This window comes from Oryctolagus cuniculus, chromosome 4, assembly GCF_964237555.1.
Source record: "Oryctolagus cuniculus chromosome 4, mOryCun1.1, whole genome shotgun sequence".
In the NCBI taxonomy this organism is placed as follows: Eukaryota; Metazoa; Chordata; class Mammalia; order Lagomorpha; family Leporidae; genus Oryctolagus; species Oryctolagus cuniculus.
The window spans coordinates 149971336-149997961 of record NC_091435.1 but is presented as its reverse complement, the minus strand read 5'-3'; the positions used below and the strand labels follow the sequence as shown (position 1 = coordinate 149997961).

Here is a 26626-nt window from a genome sequence, read left to right as displayed (position 1 = left end):
CATCCGGGTTCATGGGGTGCCGGTTAGCCAAGCTGCGTGTGGCAGAGCGCTGCCTTCAGCGACACCTTACAGCCTCACCAAGGGGAACACTGGCTGTGGCTTCTTTAGGGATATGCAGGGGGGCCGAGATACAACCCTTAGCAGTTGCAGGAAGAGGAAATTTCTAGGAAGGGGGGATGTCTGCTCGTAATTTTTTTCTGTCTTTAAACATACCCAGAGCTCTTTCAAATTGAGTTTACAAAACACAACAGAAGATTCCTGAGGGTAGGATGGTATTCACAAAGGGATCATTCCTTTTCGGTCTTTTCATTAGTTTCTGAGTTTGGGCTTGCCTGATACTCTGTGGGAAGTTCCCTGCTCTTTCCAGGGTGGCTTCATTGTGACAGCTCTGCTGAAGTTGCTGTAATCTTTCATCCTTGCCCTTGTTTTCTTGTTAGCCATATTCGGAAGTGTTGATTGCCTTTGCCTCTACCACATTCTACCTTACGCTTTAGCGTCTTAATTTTTCTGCTGCTTGACACACTCACTTCTTCCCAGATCCCTGGCTTTGCTCTAGCTTTGCATGTGTGGATATAACAATGGCTAGCACTGATTAATGCTTTACTGCTAGGCACTGTGAAATATACAGGTTCATAGAGGTACAAGTTGTTTCATCTTTGGACCATCAAATGATGGTCTATTATCACTTTGCAGGCAGGACAACTGAGGCACAGCCATGGCTTAACTTATACACAAAAGGAGGAAAAGATAATTTGAAGGCCTTTCTAGTTATTTGTTTATAAATAGTATGTTCTGTAATTCCAATTCACTTAAATTTTAATATTCAATAAAGTCACTTGAATTCTTTCTCTGTGACCAACTGGCATGAAAGGCCTTGTAGAGATAATATTTACAGGCTGTAAATTAAACTGTGAGGATCCAGGTGCCTCAAAGGAAAACTTGCACAAAATAGATTTCAAGTATGATTTTATCACCACGAAATACAGAACACCATTGATGACATTATAGTGAACATTCTCTTTCTACAAGTTTATTCTTAAAATGGGTTCATTGTCATTGTCCAGATGACATTTCCATGGCCTCAGGTGAGATTTCATTTGCTGAACTGAATCAGAGCAACACTGACCTAATGACAAGAAAGACAGGAAACATTTTAAAAATGGGATGTGGGATGTATAACATTCTGCTTCTAAAGATACTCCCATTGCTTCCCCCAATCTGAATTTTATTCCCATCTCTTGAAGCCAGGTCTGAGAATTCTGATTTAACCCCTCCTCCTGGCAACTGCTCATTCCTTATTATGTTCAGTCTGCATTTTCCATTTTGCACCCAACAGACTGCAAAATAACTTACTTTATAGTATGTTGGCTCCTAAAGCAGCTTAAAGAAGAATGGCTTTTGGATGTCGGGTGCCATATCATTAGGTGGATCTCCCTTAGATATCCAGTGAAGTGCCTGTGACAGCTCATCTATTATATACAGAAGGAGTTACAGACGGGGGTGGGGGGTGGGGGGTGGGGTGTAAACATCCCCAAGTAAGAGAGGATGTTAGACTAACTCCTTTACGGCAAAGTGGGATACTGTGATGTGCATGCTTCTGATGACAATGGCTACAGAAAGGAACCTGATTCCCTACTGATGCTGAAGGGAGGACCCTTTTAATGAAAAGATGGTTGAGGTATTTCAGTCAACTTGTAGTAGCCCATACATTCCGCAGTTTGCCATCCAAACAAGGTATTTATCAGTGTGGGAATGGGTGGCTTCTATGTAAAGTTGGTGGTTTTAAAAAGAAGCGTTGATGAGAAGCCAGGAAACAGAACATTCATATTGGTGTCATTTCCACATTAGCCCCTATCTCCAAGAAACAAAGTGATAAGATCTACAATTTCTGGGTAGAACAAATGTCTTCTCAAAAGTAGATGCCATGGCTTTTTTTCTTTCTCTAATATTTACTTATTTATCTGAAAGAGTTACAGAGAGAAAAGGGGAGACAGATCTTCCATCTGCTGGTTCACTCTCCAGATGGCCACAATGGCCAGCGATAGGCCACGCTAAAGCCAGGAGCTTCTTCCAGGACTCCCATGTGGGTGGCAGAGGCCCAAGTAGTGGGGCCTCTGCTGCTGCTTTTCCCAGGCCAATTGCAGGGTGCTGGGTCAGGAGCAGAGCAGCTGGGACACAAACCAGCGTCCATATGGGATGCTGGTGTTTGCAGGCAGAGGCTTTACCCACTACACCACAATACTGTCCCCCAACTGCTTTTATTGATCCTTTGGTGAGTGTCCAAATTTTTGGAGACATAAACAACCTAAGAAACTGTGCACACCTAAAATAATAAAAAGTTTCTTATTTCAAGAACTGTTAACTGACAGTTGGTAGGAGCAAATGACCTTGTGTTTTGCCTCTGTAAATGACTAGGGAGGTATGTGTTTGACAGTGGCCGATGCTGGGCTTACTCCTCAGAGTCTGGAAGAGCTCTTCCACTTTCCAGGAAAGTGGAGCAATTGTTTATTAGATGTTAGGGGCGGGACATAGGCCTGCTGAAGCTGGCAGCTTAAAACCTTTAGGGTTATTACTGATGAGTATACCAGTGGAAGAACAGAGAAAAAGGACGAACACAATCTGCAGATTTAAGGAAAATGAAGGTTGGCATATACTTTCAGATCTTGCCCAAATTTATTCATTCCACTTGTTTCTTAATAATCATATTCTTTATTTGGAACTGGCCAGCACCTTCACAACTCTTTTGGTACTTGTAATTTTAGCACACTCTAGTGTTTTCCAAAGCAGTGCCTTTCAAACTCTTTTGATTGTTGTCTACAGTAAGACATACATTTTGCAATACATGTAAACCTGACATGTTCATTCAAAAAATGCTGGTTATGACTCACTAACTACTTTGCATATCCCACTAAGGAGTCACGACTTCTGGTGTAAAAGAACTGGAGTCTGCTGTTGCTGCCTCTCTCAGAATGTGTTAATTGACGGAGCCGTTACCATTTGTTTCTACTTCACTTAAAACCTGGAGCACAGCCGAAGTGCTCACCAACCCTGTGTAGTCTCACTGACTTCTGACTTCAGGAGACAGTTTTTGTGGCATCCTAGCTCTTTCATGGCACAGACTGTTTATGAACTCAAGTCCAAAGAGGAAATGGTCCTTAAGATGTTTTGAAATGAAAACTAGGTTTTGGGAAATAACTGAAGTTGGAATTCTACTTTTTGAAAACACAGCTGGCTGAGTTTCTGCAGTAGGTTACAGCCGATGACTTCACTCTTTGAAGTGGAATGCGACATGTACAAACATGCTTCCACATGTGCTTAAAATTTTTTAAAATCAGGTTATGTTTATTAAAAGCATAATACAAATTACTTGGGAATTCAAATATTATCTATTGGAGTATTTATCTCCAACAGGTTAATCGTAAAAAGTTAATGGTTCCAAGGGTGGGAAGAAGACAATTTGGAGTCAGAAGTGTGTATCGCGTTTGATGCAGCCCGTGTTTATTCAAGCTCAGCGGCCTCAGTATGTTCCTCTAGGTTTTCAGCCATTAACAGCCCAAAGCGATTGCTGCCGTCATTCCAACCCGTGGTATCTGAGGTGGTTTCTGCTCTGTTCTTTGACCAGCTGGTTCCCTGTTTCTTCTTCTTCTTTTTTTTTGAATTTGATTTACCCTTTGGGAGGAATAACTCAGCAGGAGCATAATACTTTGTGGCATTGAACAGTTGTTCATAAAGTTGCTTAGCCTCAGGACACGAGCTCAGGAGACTGTCTACAGAGGCCGAAGCCAGCAGTTGGTGGCATAGTCCGTGCACCAGGCTTCCGCAGTACAGTCTGTTCAATGGGACAAGAAAGGATGTTGTGAACCCTCAGTTCAGGGCAGCAGGACAAGTGTCATTAACACGTCTCCAGCAAACCTATCTAAACAGCAGAAGCTCTTACTGTTCCTATAAAGTTGTCACAGTTATTTAAGAATAATCTGTTCCTTGCTGGAAGGAACTGAGTTGTTTTAAAAGGGATTACTTCTCGGCTGGTGATATTTAAACACTTTTAAACAACAAATTAGATGATGCTTATTGCTTTTGCAACTAGCTTCAAGTTGAGAAAGTCTCTAAAGAAAGGAATTTAAAATGACCTTGGTAAAACAGACAGGCAGTTAAAATAGGAAATTTAACAGTATAATTTAAAAGATCATTCACTTGGACTAAACCAACTGCAAAAGCAGAACATGGATTAACTGGAATCCCCAGTATTAATCTATGTGACTCTAGGCAGAGTGGGTTCACTGGTGCCTTAGCATGTAAGTCATCATTTCAAAAGCCTAGTTATTTTGACATGCAGGAATATTTCCTTCTGCTGAAGGCATTACTAAGAGAACTGTTTGGTCTTATTTCTCCTGTGTCAAAGGAATTTGTGGTAGCTGCAGAAGACGCAGTAAAGAATGACCTCAATTATTAAAAGATTTAACAGTCTGGTAGGATGTGTTTGGGTTAGCTCAGTTACGATGCCCAGAGATACACAAGGGCATTTCAAAAAGTGCTGTGGAAAAATTGAATTAAAAGATGAGTTTATTTTGATTAAAAGAAGAAAGCAAATGAGGGATCTTCAGAATGTTTGTGAAAGTGTGTATTATGAAAATAACTTCAAAAAATTACTTTGAAAAGTAAATCAAATCATGGAGACATTCTTCAGGAATATAGAAATAATTTACTATTTTTCCTGTTTCCAGCTCTTCAGCTATACCAGTATCTAAGATCAGTTATACTAAGATTAATTTTTTTAAAAGTAACTTCATTGCTTTAAATATAAGTAAAAGTATTTGCTTGTGTGTGCATCCATCTGAACTAGTTTCCCATGGTGCTTACCGAGTTAGGTCTGGCTCTGGGAGAGGAGTGGACAACAGCTGATTGAGATACATCCCCATCTGGAGACAGCACTGCCACTGACAGAAGATGTGAGCCGTGTCTAAGTCCAGCCTCGAGCCTGGCCGCGCCTGCTCCTTCAGTCTTTGGAACTCTCCGTACAACTTCTTAGCACCAGCTTCCTGAAGCTCTTCCTTACCTAGATAAAGAAACAACCCAAAGGCACTATTTCCAAAAATACTGTATCAGCTTGTACTTTTCTCCACACATAAAACTACAAATCCCACAAAGAAGAAAATTAATTTAAAAAAAAAACCACTAAAATGTTTTTCTCTTCCGGCTTCATAAATGCCTTGCTGTACACACTGAAATATTTATACTGAAATGCCTTTTTTATGATAATTGCTTATTCAACCCCAAGTCATTTTATCTTCTCCTTGAAATAAGGTCTCTTCCCCTGATCCAGTAACCTTGAACGTGTCTGCATGTGAGTTCTTCAGCCTCTACTCTGTCTATGAAAATACAAATGACTATTAAATGCCATTCTCTCTTCTCTTTCACTAAACTTCCTTTCAAGGAAACCCCTGTGCTGCGGTGCACTTGTTCTGTAGAAACAGCTCGTGTGTTGAAAGCACATTTTAACTTCGGTTTCATGGGAGGAAAACCAAGGCACGACTCAGAGTTTGAGGAATAATCTGCTTTTTTACACGATAGAGGATAAGGGGCCAGGAACAGCCATGCTAGTTGTGTCTCCATGTGTTTGGCTGTGAGTTTCCCTAGGTTTGTTTGAGCAGGGTGCACAAAATAGCAATCTGGACCAACTTAAAAAGGGGGGGGGGGCACCTTTTATCAGCGAGCAGGAAGGCACTGAGTTCGCCTGGGCATGGGTGCCACATTTCCTAAAAGAGAGATGGCATGCCCCTTGGCATGCCCCTGCTGTTGGACTCAGGTAGAAGCTTCCTGGGCTTTTGCTCTGAAAGTTTTCTTAGACGGTATTTGTTAGAGGAAACACCCTAAGCCTGTGTTCTTAAAGCAGTAGCTCGCCTTCATCACTTAGAGCTGGCTGTTATTACAACGGACCCTCTGACAGATACTGTCAGATTTGAGCCTCAATATTTGGGGGTGTTTTGGAGCCCGTGCTGTGACACTTTTAGAAAAATGAAGTGAGGAGGAGCACTATCCGGAAAGCCTTGTGCAGCTACGGAAATGTTCTCTGTCCCTGCTGACCGTCACAACAGCCAGACTTGAACAGTAAACAGCCACATGTGGTTAGTAGCTGCCGTATTACATAGTACTTCCAGAGTGTGACAACCTATACCTTTAGGTAGTGTTACATTCAAAAAGTTCATGGGAAATGTGTATTATGCATGGATTTAAAAAAATATTCACCAAAATAAACTTATCTTTTAGTTCCATTTTCCATGAACTTTTTACGTCCTCTGGTTTTAGCATTAATAATCACTTATTTATTTTTTAAAGATTTATCTTTATCATTAGAGAACTGAAGTGTCCCCAGGCTTCAACATTTATTTCACCTGAGGTTTAAATGCAGAGGAAACTGCTTCAGTGTGTTTCTCTAGGAAAAAAAGTTACCATGTCTATTCCCACTATTTGTACACTAAATGAGAATTACAGCAGAGAGGAAAAAGTTTAAAAAAATGGTTGGTTGTAGCTATTCAGAAGACTCTCTTCTAGGCAGTTTTAAATGCATTTCTTGTGATGTTGCTGCTGTGTTAATGACAGGTAGGGAACATGGACTACACAAGTATAAAGGACAGTACACACTGGCACACATCGGAAGGTAAAGCGTTGGGTGCTGCAGCAGGCAAGATTTGGCAGTGCCATTACAACTCCCTGCAGCACACATGGAGGAGTCGAGCCTGTGGCACTGAGCCTAGCGCATGAAAGAGTTCAAAGTATTCACCAATGCTGATGTAAATGATGGGAATACATAATCAAAAGAAAAATTTTGTCAGTGTAAACTCTTGCATATGCAGTTTCCAAGTAAAATGCAAAAACACTCCTGGAACTTCCTGTCACCTACCAGGGCTGTTGATGATGGCGTGCAAGGGCCCCATGAGCATCCCCAGCAATAAGGCTTGTAGATGATGCAGCTTTGCCTTGGCCTCCGACTGCTGCAACCAGTAGCAGCTGACAGCAATGGGCAACTTGAGGGAAGCAGGGATTGGCTCCAGGATGGTCTGTTTCACCTTCAGGGTTTCTAACAGAAGCATCAGCCTTCTGACCAAGGAGAGCTGAAAATACCAAACATTTTGCCAGTTGTGTTAGGGAATGTCTTCTTTTACACAGCAGGAAAGGGCTTAATGCAAATGAAACTGCTTCAGTTGCTAAACTTACCTTCTAGTGGGGAAGGGATGACAGCACTTAGAACAGGGATAAGGTCCTTAAAGGATAAGGTGGCTGAATGGGTACACTGTCTTTTCCTGCTACACAGCCTTCACTCATGTCACTGCATCCTTGGGTGCTCCCATCCTGTCGGAAGCTGGTTGAGGGAGCCCAGGAACCTGCATTTAAGTAGCAGCCCAAGCACAGCACTTTGAGAAACAAAGATCTGTACTCTACCCTACCCTTGCCTGCCGGTGTGCATTTACGCATCACGTTCACATGATGCCATTACTGATAATCCCCAGAAGATGAGCTTTTGGTTTGATTTTTAAAAATTACTTCCCCCCTCCTCTGTTAAATGTATTGTTTCTGTGTTCATTTGAGGTTCACTGACCTTCCTTAAAACAGCTATTTTGAAATCTTCATCCACCCATTTGAAAATTTCAATTCCTAGATGTCTGGTTTCAGGTACCTCATTTTGTTTGTAAGGGGAGGTTGTGGTTTTCTGGAAACTCTTGGTGCTAGCCGGTCTATGGTGTTGCCTAAGCACTGAAGGATTAGTTAAGAGTAATCTGGCTTCATTTGTGGCTGTCCTTCCAGAAATTCTAAGTAATCTACTTTCTTTGAGCCTGACTTCAGCATCAGATGGTATATTAGGTCGAGATTTGCTGTTATTGTTTTCATTGTTTCAGTCCTAAAGTATAGCCCATGCTCAAATTTGTCCCAAATCTGCAGTTAGTATGTTATGAAAAGGGGGAGTCTGTTTATGTAAGCTGTTTTCTGGGGCTGATACAGGCCCAGATGCCTAGTCCTGTGGCCACAGTTACTACAAGGTACATCACACCCATAGCCTACAAGCCACCATGACCAGTGCAGCAGCATGGTGGGACCAATGACAAAGGCAGTCTCCTACAGAAGTACTAGTTGGGTTGATCCGAGTCTCCCTGTCATCAGGCCCTGTGCAATCTAGAGGTGCATGCCAGGCCCACTTGCGGATGGTGGCAATACATGCCAAAATGAGTCTGTCCCACGTGAGTGCAGCTCTTGGCCTGATGAGGGGAATTCTGGCTGTTCCATCTGTGATGACTGGTGCTGGGGGCCTTTGGGATTTATCAGGTGCTAGGTCTCATAGCAGTGGGCCCCACTGCAAAGTCCTCAGCTCCCTCCTGCCCTAATCCGCAGCAAGTGGCTTCTTGCTGCACTGTCGGAAGTTGAGAGCGGTCCCCTGCCTGCTTGGTTACGGAGGGTCTAAATCGTCTGCAGATACGCGTCTGGGGGCCGGGGCTGTGGGACCCTGTGTCACTGAGTTCTATCCCTGTGGGTCTGTCACTGCTATTCCAGTCTAAACACTGGACTTAATTCCTTCTCCTTCTTTAGGTGGGAGGCAAGGCATCTCTCACCACACTGCCCTACTTGGAGCTCAGGGAGGGATGACACAAGCAAATCTTTCCTTCCTGCTTTCTTCAATGCAACTTTTGTTGTTATTGTACTGAATCCAGGCATTGTGGTCGCTCACCTGGCTTCCACAGCTCTTGTGAAGGTGATTTGGTGCGTTTATAGCTGTTCAGACTGGTGCCTCTGTGGGAGATGGTCCCTCAAGCGTCTTACTCAGTCGCCATCTTCCTCCACCTCTAGTACAATGATTTATAAATATTGGTTTCAGTAATTTAATATGATAAAATTTTTGAAATTAGAAATATGCAAAATGGGGCAGGCATTTGGCATAGCAGTTAAGATGCTGCCTGGCACACCTGCATCCCTTTATCAGAGTGCCTGGCTCAAGTCCCAGCTCCTCTTCCAATGCCAGCTTTCAGAAAGTGTACACCCTGAGAGGGAGCAGGTGATAGCTAGAGTAGTTGGATCCCTGCCACCCACATGCGAGACCAGATTGAGTTCTGGGCTCCCACCTTTGGCCTGGTCCAGCCCCAGCTGTAGTAGGCATCTGGGGAGTGAACCAGCAGACAGATCTCTCTGTCTCTTGACTCTCTGCCTTTCAATTAAATAAGAATAAATAATAATAAAAAAATTTAAATTGCCACTTATAAGAAATATGCAAAGTGCTTTACAGTATAATCAGTAACTCCTACTGGAAGTAGGATTAACTACTTAAAGAGTAATCTCCTTAATTGTTTTAAAAAATTTACCATGATAAGGAGATAGATTTTTTTTTCTGGCATATAATGCTTAAATTACTGAATTCTAGAGCCAAGCCATAACATCTGGGGGCAGAGTGTGGGCTCTGGCTTAAAGATGGTCTGCCCCTCCCTACCGCTATGGCCCTGGGCATGTTTCTACCGTTTTCCTATCGCCTGTGTGATCATCCATGAAATGGATAATGAGTTGCACAATATGTTTCATCAAATACACCAAGCTACTCTGCTCATAGCCTTTGAAGATGGTCAATTTAATCCCATGTGACAACTCCTTTTCTGTTCCCAGTGGGAGCAAAAGCATAGGCCTACAGCAGAAGCTGCCAAGAGAGGCAAGGCACCAGAGTCCCACATCTCCTTAAGGTTAAACCTGAGTGGTTTTCTGTCCATCGCAACTAACATAACCTAAAATAAAACTCTATCCTACGTGGTTTCCATGGGAATTCAATGGAGGATGTATAACGTTTCTTTCACAACAGCATAAGACGGATACATATTATAACTACATGATGTTAAAAACAACAATATCAACAAGCCTACTTTTGGAAGGTTTCTAGCTTTGTACCTGCATTTGCGTTTAGAATCACATTTGCACCAGTGTTGTTCAGAATCATCATGGGCTAATTAAAAGCACTGAGGTAAATACAGAATTGATGAATTCGTGCCACAGAGAAGCAAAATGACAGCACAGAGAACTAAAATTTCACTCTATTTTGAATAGTGAGAACACCTGAGTCATCTCTGCTCGGCAGGGAACAGAATCAGCATTCTGTACTCATTCAGCTGGATTTGCACATGGGGGAAAGCATTCCAATTCCATTTCACACCACAGACACACATAAAAAATTAATTCTTAGTAGACGAGGTCTACACGTGAAAGGTAAAAGTCAATCGATTCTTAGCGCTACAGTAGACTGTAGGTCTACATGTGAAAGGCTAAAGTCAGTTTCAAGGTCTTGACATAGGCAGAAATTCTGTAAGTAGGTTATAAAAGTGGTTAACATAAATAATCTAAATGACTAAATTCATACCAACAACCTCTGCTCAACAAAATAAAGAGTAAAACAGAACTGGGGAGACAGTTCACAGTAAGTTATCTGACAAAGGACCTGTGTATAGAAGTAAACAAGGCCGGCGCCGCGGCTCACTAGGCTAATCCTCCGCCTAGCGGCGCCGGCACACCGGGTTCTAGTCCCGGTCGGGGCACCGGATTCTGTCCCGGTTGCCCCTCTTCCAAGCCAGCCCTCTGCTGTGGCCAGGGAGTGCAGTGGAGGATGGCCCAGGTGCTTGGGCCCTGCACCCCATGGGAGACCAGGAAAAGCACCTGGCTCCTGGCTCCTGCCATCGGATCAGCGCGGTGCGCCGGCCGCAGCGCGCCGGCCGCGGCGGCCATTGGAGGGTGAACCAACGGCAAAGGAAGACCTTTCTCTCTGTCTCTCTCTCACTGTCCACTCTGCCTGTCAAGAAAAAATAAAAAAAAAATAAAAAATAAAAAAAAAAAATAAAATAAGAAGTAAACATACAAAGACCAGAAAAATGGGCAAAGGATTTTGAACAGAAACTTCACGTAACAGAATATCCAAATGGCCAACACATGAAAGGATGTTCAAATAACTAATCAAAAGAATTGCAAATTACCTACTGCAATGGCTAAAGTAGTACTACTACACAAGAATAGCTAATGCTTTGTAAAAGGCCAGCAAATACCAAATACTGGCAAGGGTGTCAAGGGAAGAGGTACTCCTCTGTGCCACTGGTGGAATACTACTTGGTTCACCTAGCTTTGCAACACCATTTGGCAATAAGTCTTATAAGTTCACTTACAGTAACATTTGTAGTTATACAAGAAGACTTCAAAAAGTCTGGAAAAATGGGATTAGAAAGTTTATTTTGGTGCAAAAAGTTTGAGATCTATGCATAGTTTTTTCATAGTGTTCACATATACAATAGGCTCACTAAATGATGTGCACGAGGATGCTCGCAGCACTATTTGCAGTACCCCAAACCAGAAACTAACCTAAATGCCTGACTACCTATAAAATGGAAAAGTGGATTCCCACAATGTAACATTACAGCAATGAGAAATGAATGAACTACAGCAACTCAACAGAGCTATGTATGAACTACAAATCTGGTAAATTAAAAAAGCCAGGTGAAAGAACACATAAAGTCTAAATTGGGTCAAGTTTGTCTTTAGGAGGTCAGGAATAGTGACTGGATATAAGAGGGGCGACTGGCGCTCTAGGGCACATGCCTGGGTGGTGACAGTGAGCCTTCCTCTGTGTGCTCTGCATGGAGGTACTGTGGGACGATGCATCCACCTGTATAATTATCTGTGCCTTCTGCTCTGTGTGTCTATTCAGGGAGGGATAACTGCAGAGGGGGCAAGAGGTGGCTTTTAAGATTGATGGATACATCTATTATTTTAATTGTAGGATGGGCTCAGGGATGTACACATAAGTTCGAATGCCTTAATGCGCATACTTTGTGTGCACTTGGTTGTACATTATTTCTCATCAAAGTCATAAAAAGTTGGAAAAAAAAACCCCACAGTACCACTTAAGAGTGAAAATGTTATTTCAGCAAAATATTCGTTAGAGTGTTGCTGAATTTTTTTTGGCATGGATAAGCTTTTAGCAAATCCCCCGAGAATCTGACTTATATTCAACTTTCTAGATCTGTAAACCTGGAAATGTGATAAGGGTAGATTGTCAGCTGTGTGACTAAGCATGATAAACAGGACTCCTTTTAAAAAACTGGACCTAGGCTTGAACTATAAATGAACTACACCTGATGGAGACACCATGTCTTGGGGCTTCCCTGAGGCACATCCCTTGCAGGGGCCATGGCAGCCCTAGCTATATAATTGTTATATGAGATTATATCCCATGTAGAAGGCTTTTAAGCAATTAGACATGTTTCTTTCTTTGAGGTATAAGCCAGATGTCAAAAATTCACCCTTTTAAAGTGTACAGTTCATAGTTCATTGGTTTGGTGTATTTAAATAGGCTTGTACAAACATCACTGATTCTAGACCCTTTTCATCACCCTAAAAGAAACCCTGTCTGGGGCCGGGGCTGTGGCATAGAGGTTAAGCCTCTGCCTGCAGTGCCAGCATCCTCTATGGGCAATGGTTCAAGTCCTAGTCCCTCCACTTCTGATCCACCTCCCTGCTAATGCACCTGGGAAAGCAGCGGAAGAAGGCTCAAGTACTGGGGCCCCTGCAACCACATGGGAGACCCAGATGAAGCTCCTGCCTCCTGGCTTTGGCCTGGCCCAGCTGTGGCTGTTGCAGCCATTTGGGGAGTGAACCAGTGGATGCAAGACTTCTCTGTCATTCTTGACTTTCAAATAAGTAAAAATAAATCTTAAAAAAAAATAGAAATCCTGTTCCCATTAGCAGTCACTCCTCAGTGCTAAGGAGGCTTTACCCCCACTTGTGTGAATCTTGTTCCCTCGTGCCTGCAGTGGCAATAATGGGGAGGCAACGCAGGCTAGCTCCTGGCCAGCTGTCCAGGCAAGAAACTGACACTAAGAGCATCTTGGGCAAGATAATTCTTTGTGCACTGTAAGAAATTTAGCAGCACCCTTGGTTAGATACCAGTAGCAACCACCATCTGTTCTACCCCCTCAGTTGTGACAATCAGAAATGTCTCCAGGCAAAATCCCAATGGTGGAGAACCACTGGTGTAGACTGACAGTACTGGAAAGCCTCTCACCGAAGAGAAAAGCCTGACTCAAGTCTGCTGGCAAGTTGTCACTGCTGTGCTATATCCTTGAGTAATCTGGGCACTGAGAACAGCTTGTGAGGCTGTGACTCGGAGTATTTAGCTGGATCCAAGAAGACCCCCAGTAGGAAATGCTACATTATCAATATAAGCTTTTTCATACTTGTAATTTTTAATGTATCTATGTAATACTATAAAAAACGAAGACAACGTTGGGATCCATGAGAATCTGTCTCCTTGAAAAGGGGATTTGTCTGAGTGTCACTCAGATTTAAACAACACCCAAGTTAGGCTAAGGGAATCTCGTTTTCAGTATCAAGCTAAGCAAGTCACCACAATGCCACAAACCTACAGCCTAAAGTCCTCATCGATGAAAACAAAGAAATTAGACCGTAGCATCAGCGCTAACGTGAACGGCCATCTGATGTCAGCCCCGGTGTTAGTTACGCCTTTATTCAGTGCCCACAGGCACACTGCTTTCGTAGTTGAGAATTTAGCCACGTAACCCTTCTACTGATAGCTAATCTCAACATAGCAGCAATACCTGAAGGCGAGACAGCTGCTGCAGTACGGTGAAAACGGCAGACTCGGAACTGCGAGAGCTCGGTTTCAGTCCCAGGACTGACGTTTTATTGCTAAAGATTAGTTCCTGGAGTTCCAGTTTTCTCAGCTATGAAATGAGGGCAAGATAGATCCCCCCACACACCCTCAGTTTGGTATATTAAGAGAGACTACATGTGAAAGAACCTCATAACCTGTACAGGGCTTTACCAACATTTCTTCAATATAAATACATACCTCAGTCAACGTGCTTAGGTCGGAACGGTCCTTGAGCGGGTCTACGGCATCAACAACTGATGTTGTGATATTTCTGTGAATCCTTTCCACTTCCCTGAAGGCTACAGGCTGAGGCGGCGACGCCTGCCAGGCTGCATCCCGCAGATGTGGTGAAGCATTCAGAAGAAGCCCATAGATGATTTGCCGGATGGGCTGCGACACCCTGTGGGCATTTGGTCGCTGCATGTTTTCTACCTGAGTGTGAAGGATAGTCCTTCGTAGCACCAAAGCATCGCTGATGAAAGGGGGTAGTTGGCCTCTGGCTAACGCCACTAGTATCCATTCTGGTAAACCCAAGTTCAAGGCGTCTGGGCAGACGTAAGAGCCGTACTGGAAGAAGTCCTGCAGCTTCACCTGGGACTGCTGGTATTCTTCCATGGAACAGCAGAGAAGTTCCTTAACACTTTCTCGATCCTTTTTTGGGAGATAGTTGAGGACATTATCTAGTGCTTCACAAGGGTCTGCAAAATGAGACAACCAATTCAGTAGGCCCAGGACTCGATGGTGTCTCCTCCCCTTAGAACTGGTGGTTCCAACGGGAAGACGTACTTTACTTAAGAATTTCTCCATGATGGGCAGATTAATGTGGTCATTTCCACATAGTACCGCAAAGAGAGGTAGCAGGGTTCTATTCATGTTGCTGAAGTGATGGCAGAATGCATCAAGGGAAAAGCATTTGGCAGGAATATAGCAGTTTTTTGTGCCCTTGAAAGTGTTAATGTTTCTCCACTGAAAGCTGTTCAATGGGCAAAACCCAGTTTTCAGGTCAAAGATGCAGAAGTCACTATCTGATGATAACACAGGGCAATCCCAGTGGTTGGCAAGTGTCATAATGTCCCGATCTGCTTCTGAAAAGCACTGGACAAAACATACCTGTAGCCTGACCAGAACCTGGATGAACACTTCCCGGATGAGTAAGGGACATACATAACCACCCCCACCAACAGAAAGGGAATGGGCTGTCTGAATCTTCTCTCTAGCTCTATCCTTTAAAGTTGTAAGCTTTTTATCTGAAATGTCACATCCTCCATCTAAAACAACATACGGACATATATTACAAGCAAACAGTGATTCAAAGAACTTTTGTACAACATCTGCAAAAGCATCATAGTCGCCTCCATAGCGCAGCTCCAAATTTGAATTGAAACAAAGTCGATGGAAAAGAGCATAGCCATCAATAACAATTTTCGTGTCCCGCAACTTCAAATCAGTGAAGAAGTCATTGCTATGATCTTCCACAAAACTCATTAGTCCTCGGATACCCATGATGACAATCTGCAGAGTTGCCTGTTTAAAACAACAGAAGACATTCTCAACTGACGCAGGTCCTGGGGCACTCAGTCATGGCTTGTAGCACCATTGAATTCACAGCAGATGTTACGAGATACTCTTTACCTAGAACATGTAGGCTGTCAGCATCTCTGAACTCTTACCTATATCCTCGGGCAACACTAGCTGAAAGCGTTTCCGTTGTCGTTTGCTTTCTCCATGAGTTACAAGGCACAAACTCAATGGTTTCATAGGTTTTGATCTTTGGATAGGGACGGAGGCTGCTCTTGGATCTACAGGAGAATTAGTTAATATCCATTACTGACATAGCAGTAGAACAGTCTGGGGACTTCTGGTACTGAGATAACACCATCTTATAATACAGAGTATTTGTTTTATAAGGGCAAAATAAAAAGTTCTAAGCCATTAAAATGATACCGAAATCAATCTCACGATAAACCAGAAGACTGCCAACAGGCATCCAGGTTTTGTTTTTTCACTGACAGAGGCTGGGAACTTTTCTCGGGTCTTCAGTAAGGAAAACAACTGCTCAGCCTTCTAGGAACCCAACTCCCCAGTCTCATTCCAAACAAGCTCCTTTTACCTTCTTATCTCTCCCATCCAGCCCGGTTACCCTACTCGACTCACAGGATTAAGCATTTCCGGCCTTTCCTTTCGCTACAGGCTGCATTATAATTCAGCACGCCACTGTTACTAATCCTGTCAATAATGGACTGCCAATCATGGACTTTTTTGTTGTTGCAAACTGAGTTGTAGAGGTACTGCGTAAAAATGTGTTTCCCTTGGTTACTTAAGTGGACTCACCTCACCCCAGTGCCAGCCTTGTCGGTATCTCAGCCCCTTATCCTGCAGGGCACAAGTAAGTACCCTCGCAAGGCTGTCTTACAAAGCTTCTGCGGGCACGGAGTGTGTTCACTCATCCTAAGCCAGGGACAGAGCCTTGTACTGAACAGTTCAACAGAATGCGAGATGAGGAGGTAAGGGGTATTCAACATTCGATCTAAGTCCCCAAACACAGGCCTTCACACACCACGCACCCTGAACCTCACAACCCGCTGCCCCAGCTGCGAGCAGGGCCCACCTGCCCCCTCCCCGGAGCAGCAACCCTTCCACGCGAAGCGGCAGGAGGCCCGCCAGGCCCCAAAGCCCGACAGCCGGGACCGGAAGTCTCCCAGTGACGTCACGGGGAACCCGGTTCCGGGAAGCCGGTAGCAGCCACTGCGCCCGGGGAAGGTACTCTAGGCCTGAAGGCGCGAGGTCTGGGACTTACGTTCCCAAATGGCTGCTGTCTGCTTAAGGAAGGTTGGCGGGCGGTTTACCCTCTCTTTCCTCACGCCTTGGGTAGGCGGACACTTCCGCCCTACCCCGACTTCCCAGCACACCCCGCGCCGTCTCCCTGGCGACGGGGCAAACAGAGACGGTCGCTGGGGGTCTGGCGCGTTCCCTAGGCTGAGACGTTCCTAGCTGTGGCAGGAGAGGGCTGCCCGGCGCCCCGCTCCTCCCCTCGCGATCGGGAAAGGTAACGCGAACTGCGTTCCTCCGTATGCGCGGGGCTCCCCCGACTCCTTGCTTCTCTGGACTCTGTCTCTGCCCGGGTCGCTCCCGTCTCCACAGAAAAAAGTGTTGCGGATTCCGCCCGGGATACGTTCGCCCGCGTGGCGGAAACAGAAAGTTTTAAAAAGTCGACGAGGCGAGAAAATCATTCGTTTATCTGGAAGTTGGAGTTTAGCTGAACCAGCCGTCAGGTCCACTGCCTCTCCGGGGGAGCATGCGCGGTTTCGGCCCGGGGCAGACGCCCGCCTTACCTGTGTCTCCCCGCGCCAGGTGCTCTAGGCCACCCCGGGGCAGTCCGCACGGGGCTGATACCGCCTGCCTCTCCCTTCTCAGAGTTCCCATCCCGCTTTCGAGCCGTGTGCCCCAGCAAGGTTTGTGGGGCCCCTGGCATATGCCGGCTGTTGGCCGCGGGGCACTCTGTCTTCACAAAAGCGCGTCCACAACCTCGGGGGTTAGGGTATCACCTTGGGGGTCGCGGGGCCTGGATTGCAGCCCGCGGGCTGAGCTGAGAGGGGCTTGCACGGGCGCGGTACGGTGGCCAGGGCCGCCGGGAGGCTGGGCTGCAGGACCCCTGTCCGGAGAGCTGCGTGCCCGGCAGACAGCGCAGGCCCTGCGGGGTTAAACCAGCCTCTGCGGCTGATGGTAGGAGCCGCCGGAGTGGACTTCAGTGCTTCTGGGCGGCCCTGCCTCTGCCCTTCGCTGCGCGGGGACCCCCAGTTCCATGCGTGTTCCTGAACAACTTGGGTTGGCCAGGGAAGAAACGAACAAAAGATACCATTCATAGGCCTGCTCGCTGTACTTGTCTTTTCCACAGTACAGTTCACCAACTTTTCTTGGTTGTCAGTTTCTTCATGGGCATCGGTGACTCTTAACCGGTTAATATTTCAAGAAGGGGCATTTTTAAAATTTTATCTATTTATTTGAGAGGTAGAGCTCCAGACTGAGAGAAGGAGAGAGAGTAAAAGGCCTTCCACCCGCTGGTTCACTCCCCAAATGGCCTAAAGGCTGGAGCTGAAGCCAGGAGCTTCTCCCAGGTCTCCTATATGGGTGCAGGCGCTCAAGGACTTGGGCCATCTTCTACTGCTTTTCCAGGCCACAGCAGAGAGCTGGATCCGAAGAGGAGCAGTAGGGACTTGAACCGGCGTGCTTATGGGATTCTGAGGCTGTAGGCGGAGGCTTAGCCTAGTACTCCACAGGGCATGTCCCAGGAAGGAGCATTTTATCAATGGGCAATTATCTGTTCATGCTTCATTTTGAGACTAGTTGTGGGTAACTGAAACTGCCCATGTGAAGCTCATGGGTCATCCTTATAAAGGACAGGCTTGGGCCAGCGCCATGGCTCACTTGGTTAATCCTCTGCCTGCGGCGCTGGCATCCCATATGGGCGGTGGGTTCTAGTCCTGGTTGCTAGTCCCAGATCGACACAGCGCTGGCCATAGTGGCCATTTGGGGGGTAAACCAACGGAAAGAAGACCTTTCTCTCTGTCTCTCACTCTATCTGTCTAATAATAATAAAAAAAAGGACAGGTTTTTGTCTAATAGCTTTTTGGAACTGTCGAATATAGAAACCTAAGCCCAAGGCATAGATAGTCTTTAGTGTAAAATAATGTTTTTCATGTAGATTTAAAATAGAAACACTATTCCTAAGTACTAACAGAACATTTAACATTTTGATGCAATAAAAATGATTTTTATCACACACCTACTCATATGAAACACTCTGCCTTTTGTAACCCTAACATTTTACAGCTCCTGGAGGAGTTGTAAGTTTACCTGTAACACATTTATATTCAGCTAACACTAAAATACAGCCTCAGGTTTGAATCATATTTGCGACTCTTTCTGCTTCTGATTCAGGGAGATTTATACATAGTGTATATAACAGAAATTTAAGAAACTGGATCAGAATTTGTGTAAGATGGGAACAAGTTCCTTCTGCATATCTATCCTATTAAATGCAAAAACTGATTTAAAGTCGACAGGAAAATCTAAAGAAAACCAGCATCAAACTAACATCTGGTAGGAAGAGAGCATTACAAAGGGTTAATACAAATACATAGATTTAAGGAAATAATATGTTCTTATATTGGGATTTTCTTCATGTAGTTAGGGGATGTAAAGGCAAAAATGTACATTGTGTATTGTAAAACAGATATACATGCCAAAAGTTTGTAGAAAATTTGCTGTAATTCAGTTTGCCAAATTTGGATGGACCAGGAAGGCTCTCTTCCTAGGAAAGATTGCCTTCTACTAGAATGGCACAATCTCCACCTTTTCACATTTTCCTTTCAAGTCCTTAAAGTTAACCAATAAGGGTATCACTGTCACACACTCACATTTTTGTTAGGAATAGGTCACGATCCTCTAGACCTGATCTCTGGACTTTTCATCTTTTTAAGGCAGTGTCCAATGCTGCTTGGATGAATCTTTCTGTAAGTGAATGAAGCAGTTTCGTCTTGTTTGGAGTGATGCAGAAATTCCGAGAGACTGCCAAATGTGTGAGCGGCTCGGCGGCTGTTTCCACTTACCCAGCGGCCTTGATTGCAAGAAGATATGCGCTTCAACAGAAGCTTGGCAGTGGAAGTTTTGGAACTGTCTATCTGGTTGCAGACAAGAAAGCCACCCAAGGAGAGGAACTGTAAGTACAAATGCTGCACACCAATCTCAAGTTGGCCGCCCTGTATGTGTCGTTGCTACTTAAGAACATGGAATTAGGTCCACTGTGCTTTTGTGTTAAAGCAAGAATTTAGTGAACACAGAAACTCTCCTTGACTGATCTCTTCAGATAGAAGTTTCTAAAGGCATTTCAGTTGGTGAATAAAATATCCAGATGACTAATTACCAAAGTCAATATGGTATTTGTTTTCTTTGGCTTTTCTGTGGAGGAGATTAAAAAAAAAAAAACTGTAGTCAGAAAACCCTCAAATTAGATATTTAAACCAAACAGCGGCTGCTATTTAAAGTTAGCTCATATCGATGAGCCTTTTGTCATCTACTTTCCATCAACTTTGATCAGAATCTACAAACTTTTATAGTAGAGAAAAACTCTTGATACCATTAGACAGTATGTCTCTTATAGATTAATTTTTAGGTTCAAGTTCTTTGTATTTGGGGCTAGCGTCCTGGCCAGTGGGTTAAGCTGGTGCTCATGATGCCAGCATTCCCGTTTCACAGTGCCAGTTTGAGTCCTGGCAACTCTGCCTCTGATCTGTCTCCCTGCTAATGTGCCTGAGAAGGGGGCAGAAGATGGGCCCCTGCCACCCACATGGTAGATCCAGTTGTGTTCCTGGCTTCTGGCTTCAGCCTGGCCCAGCTCTGGTTATTGAGGCCACTTGGGGAGTAAATCGGTGGATAGGACATTTCTCTGTCTGTTGGTCTCTCCTTCTATGTCACTCTGCCTTTCAAATAAATACATACATATTGAAAAAAGGCTTTTTTTTTAATTTGTTGCAGGAGAAAGTTAGTTGGAACTGAAGTTAGTATTAGAATATTGTACAACAGAATCACAGGTGGACAACAGGAAAAAGGAAGAATGATTCAAGAAGGCCAAATTTCAATCCCATAATCTATTCTCTTATTCAGAAATTTTTATGCTACTTTTAAGTTCTCCCATCTTTTGACCATCGAGAAAATTTAAGTGTGGATTTAAAACTAGTGTGATCAAGCACTTTCTACTTTGTGGTCATAGGGACCAAAAAGGTAAATATTACTGATGCTGCTTTATTTTTAAAACCCATCTTTTTTAAAAATATATTTATTTGAAAGGCAAAGTTATACAGAAGTGGCGGGGGGGGAGAGATGTTTTCTATGTACTGTTTCACTCCCCAAGTGGCCACAACAGCTGGAGCTGGGCTGATCTAATCTGAAGCCAGGAGCCAGGGGCTTCTTCTGGGTCTCCCACGTGAGTGCAGGGGCCCAAGGACTTGGGCCATCTTCTACTGCTTTCCCAGGCCACAGCAGAGAGCTGGTTTGGGAGTGGAGCAGCCAGGACTTGAACTGGTGCCCATATGGGATGCTAGCACTGCAGGCAGTGGCTTTTACCCGCTCTGCTACAGCGCTGGCCCCTAAAACCTATCTTTTAAATGGCCTCTGGGTCAAGAATTTTTATAAGTTGCAGTGATCTAGAATTCATAGGTTATTAGAGAACCTTTATGGCAGCTTTAAAAATAAGGCCTAATCTCATCTAAGGGCTTGTTAATACTACCCTGAAGAACCGACATCCCAATTTTGATGTCTTCAAATAATGGGGAATGTGAAGAATTTTAAGAGAATTCAGAGAAGGGCTAAAAGCTTGATTAAAAGGCTGCAAAATAAGATATATGAAGCCTGAACTTGAAAGCTTCAGACTTGAGATGGTTGAGTAGAGAGAGAGAGAGAGGGAGTTTGTGAAGGATGAGGGTGTGGGGAGGAGAAAGTGAGGGAGGGAGGGAGGGAGGGAGGGAGGGAGGGAGGGGAAGGGGGTATGTTTGTGTTTGTGGAGTGGGAGGGAGAAGGAGCAGGGGGGATAATTAAGGGAAAGGGAGAAGCAAAGAGGGATGAAAGAGAGGGAGAGAAAGAAGGGACTGGGGTTGGTTAGTGGTTTGTTAGTGACCTTTCTTGTACATGAATTAATCTTAAAACACACGATAAGCTGAAGATAGCAGACAAAGCCTAGTTTTGTTGAATGCATCCAGTGTTGAGGATAATGGGCAAATCATCTAGCACCAGAGAGTCTAGTCTAGGATCTCTGGGAAAGGAGTCATGCATCAGAATCTCCAGAATGTATTTATTACATGTTGGCCACATTCAGCTTCAGGTGTATTTCATTTGGCTTGTATAATGTTTCCTTTGTAATTCAACTTAAATGCTAGTGGTTTTTTTTTTTTTTTTTTTTTTAATGGGCAGCTCTAAGAAAAATCAAGAAAAAAATCTGGAAAAAAATGAGAAGAGCTGGTGATATTTGCTAACATTTGTGCCTGCATAGCCATAATGAGCTGGAGCTGTGTTGCAGCTGCTGTCTTTAAACAAATACTGAATTCTCCAATTATCCACATTCCTGCCTCCCTTCATTTTCTCTTGCATCCAGCAACATCACACCTTTCCATTATCTGTAGACCTCTGTGGACATTTGCTCTGGAATTTCTTCAAATCAGGAAAAGTGTGATATGAGTGCCTATAAAATCTTAGATTGCTAGAAGGAAGGCAGTGCAACGTCATCCTTAAGTCCACAGCCTCGGAGGTAAACGAGTTGAGGGATAAAGCAAGCAGTGGCTTAACCTGCTGTGCCACAGTGCTGATGTCCTGTTTTTTTTTTTTTTTTAGAAGTTTTAAAAGTTATTTATTTTTGTCTGAAAGTCAGAGTGACAAATGGAAGGAGGGAGGGAGACAGATATCTTCCATCTTCTGTCTGCTGGTTCACTCCCCCAAAGCCACAGCTAAGGTTAGTACAGGTGGAAGTCAGGAGCAGCCAGAAATTCCATCCAGGTCTCTCACATGAGTGTCAGGGACCCAAGTAGTTGGTCTGTCATCTGCTGCCTTCCAGGTGTGCACTAGCAGAAAGCTGGATTGGAAGCAGAGGAGGGACTTGAAACCAGACACCCCAGTATGGGGTGTAGGTGCCACGCCATTTGCAACGACCCACCTTGCTATGCTGTGATGCCTGCCCTAAGCCAGGTCTCTCTTAACTCTGAGGTTTAGGTGATGCACGTTCCTAATTTGAGCTTCAGTTTTTTTATCTGTAAAACGAGTATAGTGCTTTATAGGATTGTAATAATGATTAATTATTTATGTGTTCCAGATAAAACATTGTATTATACATAATCAGCAATAAATAATACCCCCCGTTCACCTTAACTATATGCACCCCAAGTTAAAGGAATAATTAAAGGAAGCCTAATAAAACTTAGCAGCTAATCACCCCCAGTTGACTGTGAGTGGATCCCTCTGCTAAACGGTTTTCTTTGCATCTACTTTTAAGACAGAAAAGTCTCCCAAAGAAAGTTATCTGTTGCTAAGCATGGGATGTTAAAAACTTCTGGGTCTTGAGAGACCTAGTTGGAACTGAATGAAGCTCCTGGTTCCTGGTTTAGGCCTGGCCCAGTGCTGGCTGTTGTAGCCATCCAGAGAGTGAACTAGTGGATGGAAGACCTCTATCTCTGTGTGTCTTTCCTTCTCTCTCTGTTAACTCTGACTTTCAAAATGATTAAATAAGTCTTAACAACAACAAAAAAACTTCTGGATATTTCTTGAGATTGTAACAATTCTGCTGTCATCTTTTCTCTTATATCTCTATGGCTGTCTGAAAGAAATTGATATTTAGAATGTGAACTTCTTTGTTGTATGGGAAATCAACTCATTTAATGCATGGATAGTGATGGAAAACTGAACTTACTCTTTTAAAGATTCCTCTTTCCCCAGAGTGCTGACAGTTGAATCTTCGGTTTGTGAGTGAAGCACATTAGTAATGCCACCCATTTCTAAGCACTTTGGTTAGGTAAGGTTTTTTTTTTTTTTCTTTTTTTTTTTTTCTTTTTTTGACAGGCAGAGTTAGAGAGAGAGAGACCGAGACCGAGAGAAAGGTCTTCTTTCCGTTGGTTCACCCCCCAAGTGGCCGCTACGGCTGGCGTGCTGTGCCGATCCAAAGCCAGGAATATTTCCCCCTGGTCTCCCATGCGGATGCAGGGTCCAAGCACTTGGGCCATCCTCCACTGCCTTCCCGGGCCACAGCAGAGAGCTGGACTGGCAGAGGAGCAACCAGGACAGAATCTGGCGCCCCGACCGGGACTATAACCCAGGGTGCCAGTGCTGCAGGCAGAGGATTAGCCTAGTGAGCCACGGCACAGCCTAGGTAAGGTTTTAAATTCTGCTTTACATACTAGACTACAGACACAGAGAATTGATTAATGTTAGAAGTAGTTAGGAGATAGGTCCGGCATGGTGATGTAGCAGGTGATGCCGCTTGTTTGAGTCCCGGCTGCTACACTTCTGATGCAGTGCCCGGGAAAGCAGTGGAAGATGGCTCAAATGCTTGGGTCCCTGAACTCATGTGGGAGACCTGGAAGAAACTCCTGACTTCAGCTTGTCCCAGTCCCAGCTGTTGTGGACATCTGGGGAGTGAACCAGTGGATGGAAGACCTCTCTCTCTCTCTGTCTCTCCTTCTCTCTGACTCTGCCTTTCAAATAAATAAAATAAATCTTTATATATAAAACAGAAGTAGGTAGAAGATGAATACTTTCTGAATCGATTTCTGTTACATTAGGGATGCACTCCCTTTACTAGATCAGTGTTGATCTGACTCCCTTACTATTTTGCAGACACACCCGTAAACTTCTGCCCTACTGAGGTGTGTCATACCTTTACATACAACACTGTCCCTTTATATATCAATGTGATATGTACGACTATGTGGTATGTGGGACACTTTTTACTAACTCCCATGAAATACAGATTTTTTTTTTTTTTTTTAATGACAGGTGGAGTGGACAGTGAGAGAGAGAGACAGAAAGGTCTTCCTTTTTTTTTTGCCGTTGGTTCACCCTCCAATGGCCGCCGCGGCTGGCGCGCTGCGGCCGGCACATCGCACTGATCCGAAGCCAGGAGCCAGGTGCTTCTCCTGGTCTCCCATGGGGTGCAGGGCCCAAAGACTTGGGCCATCCTCCACTGCACTCCCGGGCCACAGCAGAGAGCTGGCCTGGAAGAGGGGCAACCGGGACAGAATCCGGCACCCCAACCGGGACTAAAACCCGGTGTGCCAGTGCCAGAGGATTAGCCTAGTGAGCCGTGGCGCCGGCCAAATACAGATTTATATGAGATACATTTCTGTTTGTACAACACACACTTGACAAAACCCAACAGTTGTACACACATGCATTACAATTCATGATTATGCCACTTGGGGGCACTGCTCTACCATTGACATTTTGCGTATACTGTGATTACAATTACAATAGAACATTTCTTTAAAATTTTATGGACTTGCTGGATTAGCCATGGGATAAAAATAAAAGCTTCAGCCACACACCTGATTAATGCATATTTGGAGTTTTCTTTTTGATATAAATATTTGGCATTCCTTTTTTCAATCATCATAGTAGGATAAAGTTAAAACGAGTAGTGAATGAAATATTTTTTCCTTTTATTATATGCATCATGAAATTCAGAAAACAATATTTTCTTTCATAATTGCAGGTACTCTGATATAATGGATATAAATTTTTAAGTCATATTACTAAAAAGATTAGTCTAGTTCCAGTTCATAATTTCTATAATTTTGTTAAGCTTTTAAAGTATTTCTTTCTTCTTTCCTTTTTTTCCTTTTCTATTTTTTTTCTTTTTTCTTTTCTATTTCTTTTCATTAGCCAGGAAGTTACTTTGGTTGTTAGCATGGAGCTTGTAATTTAAAAGAGATTCTAAGGAAGTAGGCTTGCTCTAAAATACATGATTAAACTTGTAATTAAACCTGGCTAAAGCTGTAATGTATTTCAACATTCATGTTAAATTTCATCACACTTAGTATACAATGGTTTTATGTGGAGTTGATTTTCTGTTGTAGTCTTTTTCAGTATGTCAGTTATTAAGTATTTGATACAATTTAAATATTAAACCTTTGTTTTGGATTCAATACCAGGACGAGAGAGAGAATTAACATACATCAGATCACGAGCAAACAGTACAAGTAATATCTGTCTAGCAGATTGCTCTTAGAGGTGTTGGAGTAGCCACTCCAGCTCCCTTTCTTTCTTGCTAATTATGATCATTTAGTTTCTGTATGTTCCCCCATTCCTTTCCATGTATATATCCAAACATTTCTTCCCTTAACTGTGATCCTATGCCTTTGCCTTTGCCTAAATAAAATGATTGGTGTGGAAATGCCTTATCTTTCCAGAGGACATTTTTTCTCCAGTGTCACAGGTCTACAACATGAGATGAAGATCAAGAGTTAAACAGCAAGCATCTCCAAGTCCTTAAAGAAAAAGAGGGCTGGTGTTGTGGCATAGCAGTACAGGGGTAAGGGCTCTTCCTGCAGCGCTAACGTCCCATATGGGCACCAGTTCATGGCCCGGCTGCTCCACTTCCCATCCAGCTCCCTGATAATGGCCTGGAAAAAGCAGCAAAAGATGGCCCACGTGTTTGGGCCCCTGCCATCCATGTGGGAGACCTGGATGAAGCTCCTGGCTCCAGGTTTCAGTCTGGTCCAGCACTGGCAAGTGTGGCTATTTGGGGAGTGAACCAATAGATGGAAGATCTCTCTGTCTCTGTCTCCTCCCCCACTCCAACTCTGACTTTCAGCATAAATAAAATTAAATCTTTATTTTTATTTTTATTTTTTTTTAAGAAATGTCCTTGGCTGGCGCCGCGGCTCAATAGGCTAATCCTCCACCTAGCGGCGCCGGCACACCGGGTTCTAGTCCCGGTCGGAGCGCCGGATTCTGTCCCGGTTGCCCCTCTTCCAGGCCAGCTCTCTGCTGTGGCCCAGGAGTGCAGTGGAAGATGGCCCAAGTGCTTGGGCCCTGCACCCCATGGGAGACCAGGATAAGCACCTGGCTCCTGGCTTCTGATCGGCACGGTGCGTCGGCTGCAGCGCGCCTGCCGTGGCGGCCGTTGGAGGGTGAACCAACGGCAAAAGGAAGACCTTTATCTCTATCTCTCTCTCTCACTATCCACTCTGCCTGTCAAAAAAAAAAAAAAAAAAAAAAAAGAAGAAGAAGAAGAAGAAGAAGAAGAAGAAGAAGAAATGTCCTCAAGCCCATGCTTTGAGACCCAGGCCTTCCTCCTTGGAAAGTTCTTAGGTTTGTGTTAGAACAATTTTTAAAAGCCATAACAAGCCAATTTACTACCCAGCCATGGAAATAAAATGTGGATAAGGGACCAAGAATTGCTGCTAG

The 26626-nt window shown here is 44.1% G+C and overlaps 3 protein-coding genes across 19 annotated transcripts in view; 2 read left to right on the top strand and 1 right to left on the bottom strand.

Annotated features, from left to right (window-relative positions):
• Nucleotides 1–5400, top strand: part of ATP2C1 (ATPase secretory pathway Ca2+ transporting 1) — a 132132-nt gene extending 126732 nt beyond the window's left edge. For all 4 annotated transcript variants that reach the window (XM_008266005.4, XM_070072820.1, XM_017346719.3 and 1 more), the window contains one exon: nucleotides 4869–5400. In XM_008266005.4, coding sequence (XP_008264227.2) covers nucleotides 4869–4964 — 96 coding nt within the window. In that variant the 3' untranslated portion in view covers nucleotides 4965–5400. The remainder of the gene's footprint in view (nucleotides 1–4868) is intronic.
• ASTE1 (asteroid homolog 1) lies at nucleotides 4922–17104 on the bottom strand. Its single transcript, XM_070073254.1, has 8 exons — nucleotides 17014–17104; nucleotides 16717–16919; nucleotides 16290–16446; nucleotides 15352–15480; nucleotides 13880–14379; nucleotides 7216–7382; nucleotides 6902–7112; nucleotides 4922–5056 (listed from the first exon to the last, which is right to left on the bottom strand). Exons 1-6 carry the CDS (start codon nucleotides 17102–17104, stop codon nucleotides 7320–7322), a joined length of 1143 nt encoding a protein of 380 aa, XP_069929355.1. The 3' UTR covers nucleotides 4922–5056; nucleotides 6902–7112; nucleotides 7216–7319.
• The window catches only part of NEK11 (NIMA related kinase 11), a 334291-nt gene continuing 324052 nt past the window's right edge, over nucleotides 16388–26626 (top strand). For 3 of the 14 annotated variants that reach the window (XM_051818468.2, XM_051818474.2, XM_017346725.3), the window contains exons 1-2: nucleotides 16388–16727; nucleotides 19162–19400. In XM_051818468.2, coding sequence (XP_051674428.1) covers nucleotides 19203–19400 — 198 coding nt within the window. In that variant the 5' untranslated portion in view covers nucleotides 16388–16727; nucleotides 19162–19202. Of the gene's footprint in view, nucleotides 17134–19161; nucleotides 19401–26626 lie in introns of all 14 variants that reach the window. The other 11 variants (XM_051818471.2, XM_070072821.1, XM_017346724.3 and 8 more) reach the window with 5 other exon arrangements.